This window comes from Conger conger, chromosome 17 (genome assembly GCF_963514075.1).
Source record: "Conger conger chromosome 17, fConCon1.1, whole genome shotgun sequence".
NCBI lineage: Eukaryota > Metazoa > Chordata > Actinopteri > Anguilliformes > Congridae > Conger > Conger conger.
This window is the reverse complement of record NC_083776.1, coordinates 15,759,082-15,765,260: the sequence shown is the minus strand read 5'-3', so window position 1 is coordinate 15,765,260 and position 6,179 is coordinate 15,759,082. Positions and strand designations below refer to the sequence as shown.

The 6,179-nt window shown below is 41.5% G+C and overlaps 1 protein-coding gene across 1 annotated transcript in view; it reads left to right on the top strand.

The window, feature by feature from the left end:
* The first annotated feature begins 1,210 nt into the window (after positions 1-1,210).
* The window catches only part of LOC133117007 (SEC14 domain and spectrin repeat-containing protein 1), a 29,403-nt gene continuing 24,434 nt past the window's right edge, over positions 1,211-6,179 (top strand). The window contains exons 1-3 of the mRNA XM_061227061.1: positions 1,211-1,448; positions 3,724-3,786; positions 4,546-4,631. Coding sequence (XP_061083045.1) covers positions 4,577-4,631 — 55 coding nt within the window. The 5' untranslated portion in view covers positions 1,211-1,448; positions 3,724-3,786; positions 4,546-4,576. The remainder of the gene's footprint in view (positions 1,449-3,723; positions 3,787-4,545; positions 4,632-6,179) is intronic.

Genomic DNA, 6,179 nt, shown 5'->3' with positions numbered 1-6,179 from the left:
ATGTCTGTCCCCAATCAATGAGATTGTGTAATAGAGTCAACACGCTAATTTTGGTGTTGTTTTGCCAATAGGTGGCACTGTAAGAGGAATATAAATAAAAATGCCTCTAACTCCTGAATTGCTTGACCAATCAAGTTGAGACCATGTCGACTGTGTCTTTGTGTCACCTTCCAATTGGATATACAATGATGAAGTTATGTCTGCAAAAAATATGGCCGCCATCAGCCAATCAGTTTCATGAGAGGCTCAGCAATGGCTGATCAGCTTGAAACCTGTACTATGATGACGTCTAAGCGGGAGAATACCATGTAAACTTTTGGGACAGAGACTCAAATTTGTTGTATCATGAATGTCACTATGTGTCTTCATGGGTTACAAATGTATAAATGGTGCATGCTGCTTAATGACCCTGTTAATTCATGTGTATATAATCACAATACTATTTATTATTATTATTATTATTATTATTATTATTATTATTATTATTATTATTATTATGCTAATAATATTACTATTATTAAGTGATGTTCCAGTGCAGGCCAAAACAGAAATAACATTCAAATGTCTTTTTTGATTAGTCATATATTTGCATGGTTATCCACTGATTCATATCACCCTGCAACAGAACATTTTTGTTATGAAAGTTGCTTCAGGGTTATTTTGGTTTGCTGGAACAGACTTGTACACAAAGACACTGTATGTATGTTAGTGTTATAAAACCAAAGTAAAAATAAATGTGATAATTATTTTACAGGACGTTGGAACTGCAGTTATGTAGACCTGCTATTCCAAGCTATTCATACATTTAGCAAATCGCTGGGAACGGCTTTCACTTTTTCCCTTGATGGTGCTGGAAGTTATTAAATGGAATAGATAACGTATCGTTAAAATCAAGACATTATCAGCCATATATTTTTCGGTCTATTTTCATGACTTTTGAGTCTATTTTCATGACTTCTAATGGCCTGAGTGAATGGGAACTGAAATACCGTTTATACGAGTACGTCACCACGGTAGTACTCTCGACAATCCCAGCTCCTCTCTAAAGTTTTGGTCGGCTGCGACTATTACTAAAACAAAGGACTGAAAGAAGAGGACCCAGCGGTTCTCACATCCGCCTCCTATCCCAACCTCGCCGCTTCCACGCCTGCATTGTTCATTTGGGAGTGGCTTCGTCGGACGGGTCCAGCCCCCCAGAAAAAAAACAAAACATCTGCAGTTGCAGTTTCTACGTCCAGTCTCAGGGAAATAGAGCACTGTCCCAGTCTGCAAAAATGCTAACATTAGCATCTGAAACGAGCGACTATAAGAAGTGACGCCTGGCAATTCGAGAGATATTCTCTGCGGAACTGAGCGGAGAGGAAACGGGATTCTGTCCACGCGCACAGAAAGCCCGTCCAAACCAACACGACGCTCCATAAAGAAACCACCACACACCGTCGCCCGAGGTATGTGTCTAACTAAACAGCCCCCTAGCCTCCATACATAACCTATTTGTCGCGTAGCTGATTGAAATGAAAGTGGTGAGCGCAGTAGGCAGAATATAGGTCAGTGTGTCTGCATGCATGCTGCAGCAGCAGCGAAATCCTGTCCTGTTGTATGGTTATATGGAGTGCAGGGGTAAAGGAACCTCGTGTAACTGGGGGAAGCAGCGCTTCCATGCTGTAGCGGCTTAGCGTCGGACAATATATAGTTTACACTGGCGTACAGGCATTTTAATGTTCACATTTCAACGATTCTGTTAATGAGCAGGCCGAGGAGGTGGGTCTTCTAGCGGGACACAGTGGCTTTTGTTCCCGTGGCTACTGCGCCCTTCCGTCAATACGACTACAGACGCAGTTCTTTTGATATAATGGATAGTGAAATGTTTTGAAACGGATTAACGACAGCTGGTTTAATGGTCAGATATTTGACAAACGCTGATGTGTCGTCCAGCAATGGATAATTTCAAACGGCTACCTTATGAAGAATGTGCTCGTTTAGATCTGGCCGTGACGCTATCGATAGGTAATTTAATGTACCGTATAACCCCATTTTTCTCAATGGGAGAAACCTACAGGAGGCATGACAGTTGTGTTCAAAATAACCACGGTATAAATAGCTAATGCTCTGGTTAATGGGGAGGTGTATAAACTGGTTTTCGAGACAGATTGACCGATTACCTCCAGGCCTTTAATCAAGGTGATCTGCATGGGAATCGCAGACAGCACCAGTTAAAGCCAAATTCCGAATCATGTTTGGCATCTTATTTACTTGAAGTGTGTCACAATATTATAGTACCATACAATGGTAGTGTGGGTCATAAAGTCTGATTTGTCCTGCAGGACTTTAGATTACCAACTACTTGATTGAATATATAACACTTTTTGGTCATTTTCTGGCAGGACCCAAATTTAGCATTGTATAATTCTTTAATTAATGATCAATTTCACTCTATTTCCCCTGTAGCAGTTCTTAAAAATATCCACTCAGAAGTTTGGAAGTCATACACTAAGTGGTGCTGATGTAGTAAGCCATCAAATATTGAAACAAAATAGCCATTTGAGTAGTATTATGAAAAGAGTTCTAGAGTTCATTCTAAAATCCGAGTACACATTTTCAGGTTTTTCCCTGCTTTAACTATATGATGCTTCAAATTTGACACACCCAAATTTCCACTCGCAAGTGACTTTTTGGGTGCCAACCTCTATCTCTAGAACATATATACACAGTCCAAGCAAAATTGGTCACCAAAGAAATCAACACTGGTTGATTTTTCAGAGAATGACCCCTTAGGTAAAGTACATCCATGACCTCTGCGATACAGCCAGAATTTCCGACATTTGATACAAAAAATAAAAATAAAATTCCCAGCACAGCAGATTTTGGCAGTGAGAAGCATGCCGATTTGCTGGTGCTTAACTGCAGTGTATCCAGGCCTGGGGACTGTGAGTTACAATGGATGCATTAAACTTTGGCCTTTTATCGGTCAGCTGCTCTGAGAAATCTGCCGGAACTTATTCGGAGTATTCACAGCTGAGGGTGTGTTTTAGCTCATGTCTGTGTGGATTGAGTTTCATTTGCTTCAATTGGTCTGGCGGTGGGCTCCTTCTTCCAAAAGGACAGCCTGGCATGTTCTTGAGCTTAACGACCAACCAGTCCGCAGTTCACAGGGAATCGCGAGAACAGGCTGAGACTCTTTTTCATCCAGTAATAATATATGCGTTTTTCTTGTCTCGATTTACCCTTGTGGTAATGGCCAGAATGGTGCGTAAGGCTGGATGTGAGTTCTTGTTGATTATTGGAGGCTTACACAGGAATTTGCTTTCTAAGCAGTTTAGCTGTAACTCGCATTGCCCTGATTTATAAATCACCGTGTTCAACATTTCCTGATGATAGCTTTCCCTGTCCAAAGCCGTGTCGCGTGTAGCTAAGGGCTGGTTTACAGAGGTATTCTCTCATGTCCTCTAAAAATGGCTGCTTGTGGGACAATTTTCATTTGCAAATGGATTTTAATTCTGAAATGGATTTTGCAATCGGTGATGGATTATGTTCGTAGGATTACTTTTATTTTGTAAAGCATTTTGTGTGCTATGGAAGAAAAGCACTGTACAGATGGTTATTATTGAAGAAAAAGGTTGAGGAAAGCAAATCCTGTAGCAAGTTATTATTGTAAGTTATGATGATGATGATTATTATTATCATACTCACACATGATTCTTTGGTATGTGTCCCCTCTTTCAGAATATGGGACAGGAGGGAAGTGTCTGAAGGGGGAAGGCACACGCACTAGCACTGCTGTTTCAGGTAAGGGAGCTTTCTGCTGATGAAAACAAGGAGCTTTTCCTTTAGGACCCTTTGGGGGCACTTTACATGATCTTTAAATTGTTTTATTTAGATCTGTAGTAAACTGAGGATTTGCCCTGTTTTAACCACACTAAAAAATACTGAACAATACCGGTATTTTGGTTAATAAATGGATATATTAACTGCAATATTTTGCCTGCACACTCCCAAATTTGGCATCTGGATGCATGAATAAAATATTGATTTTGTTTTTGTTATGCTCGCATAAAAAGTGCCGGTGTGTAAAAGGGTGCGGGTTTCAGCCATTAGTTCATCATTGGTGTGTAAAGACTGCCACTTCCCTGCAAGAAATATACTACTGAAAGCTTTTGCTACTCTTTATTGCTGCAGCAGTGGTACAAACAAAATCCTACATTCCCTTCATTCTACATCTGCGTTTGTACCATACGAAGGACACCCGAGATCAGTCTAGAGGTGTCTCAGATTGATGACATCTCATATATTGGAAAACCAAACGAGTTTGAGAAAGGAAATACTCTTTGGAGGGTTTTCCAGAAATTCCACCGCGTGAAGGATATCAGTTTGTGTTTAAAGTCTTAGGAAGGGCTTTGGCCAGTTTGCTCACTTTTGGCAAACAAGTTGGAAATTAGGATTTATGTCCCACTATGTCAGAGCAGCGAGGTGTCACTGCGGATTCTTCTGGGAAAAAAACAGTCTCACTGAAGCAGATGTTTAAGAGAGAACTTGTCTTTTTTCCAGTTTTAGGTTTTTAAGGTTGAGACCCAAAAACATGGAGGCCACAAACATCCTGCCCCTTCTGAAGAAAAAACTGGCCTTTCTGTCAGGTGAGCAACTCGACAGGACACATGTTTCAGAGGAGGGCTCATGGGAAGGTCTTCTGAATAGTTATGGTTTTTAACTTTTACTTATTTTGTACTTATTTCTATTGGCCCTGTGTATCAGTGCAGGCACATTTAGAAGGATTCATAGGAATTTAAATAATCTTCTGGGACCACTTGCCAGCGGATGTGCTGTGTGTATTGTAGCGCGCAGTGGTGGAAACGCCTGTGCTGTTTGTGTTCATTATGAGAGTGATCAAGCGCGTGTCTTGTGATGCGTATACCCGCCGCAGGGCTTCCTGGTGAGGATGGACAAAACAAACAACCCTCATTTATTTAGAAAAGAAAGCTTTGTGAAAATGTACTATAATTAAGTGTGGTTATGGGCTCCGGGGCAAACACCAGCTTTGACCCACATAAAGCAGTGTCTGAAACCTGGCCGCTTGGCTGTGTGAAACGGAGAGCTGTAAGGCAGGTCGTTTCATACTCTTTCCTGGAAAAACCGTCAGTCTGAGCTGCGTGTTCACGGTGGTGTGAGGGTCTCTGAAATCTGCTGGGAGATGCTGTGTGTGCATTGTGTCCTGATGGGAGGTGCTGTGTGTGCTTTGTGTCTTGATGGGAGGTGCTGTGTGTGCTTTGTGTCCTGATGGGAGGTGCTGTGTGTGCTTTGTGTCTTGATGGGAGGTGCTGTGTGTGCGCTTTGTGTCCTGATGGGAGATGCTGTGTGTGGGCAGTTCCATGTCACCTAAGCACACGTTTGGATCGCAGCAACACAGATTTTAATGATATTTAGCATGCTGATTTGGCCTTAAAAGAAACCCCATGAACTGAAATTGTACTCATCTCTAATTGGTAATCTGGGAGCTATGGGATAACAAAGTTATCCATGACTTTGACTTGCCGTATCTCCACTACTGTAGGTTGTAGAGAAGTGGTTCTTATATGACTGCATAGTTAGTCAGCATCATCATTTATATCTATATTATGTTCAAAATGAAAGGTAACAGACTTATGAGTGATTCGAATCTGATTTGCGAAAAACCTATATTTCTTTAAAAGTTAAATGTCATCACCATCTCCAGAAAATTTGGTCTTGGATATTTGAGTCATTGGTGAGATGTCATTACATCATTGTAGTAGCATCACCTGGATTTGGATCACAGGTTCCTGGTTTTCCACCCTCCCTTTATCTTGGAGTCAGTCTGAAGACAATCGGTAACAGTAATTACCCGGGAGGAAAGAAACCAGGGCTGGTTTTGGATTCCATCAATTCCTACCCCAGAAATACATACACAGAAAGGGTCACCCCGCAGATTGAACCATCTAATGAAGTCTGTTTAAAATCAGCACTAAATTACTGTAGAATCTTTGTGATAATGTTAGAATAGGATCGGTTCATTCATTTGATCCCCTTTGGAAGGTGCCGGACAGCAAGCCTGTGCGGTGGCAGACTCCCTGTATCAGTGACATGATTGCAGCCCTCGCCTGTGACAGTGTGCGTTCGTGCTAACGTGCTAACAAACACCAGCCTGGCCTGTTTGAATGGGACGCATT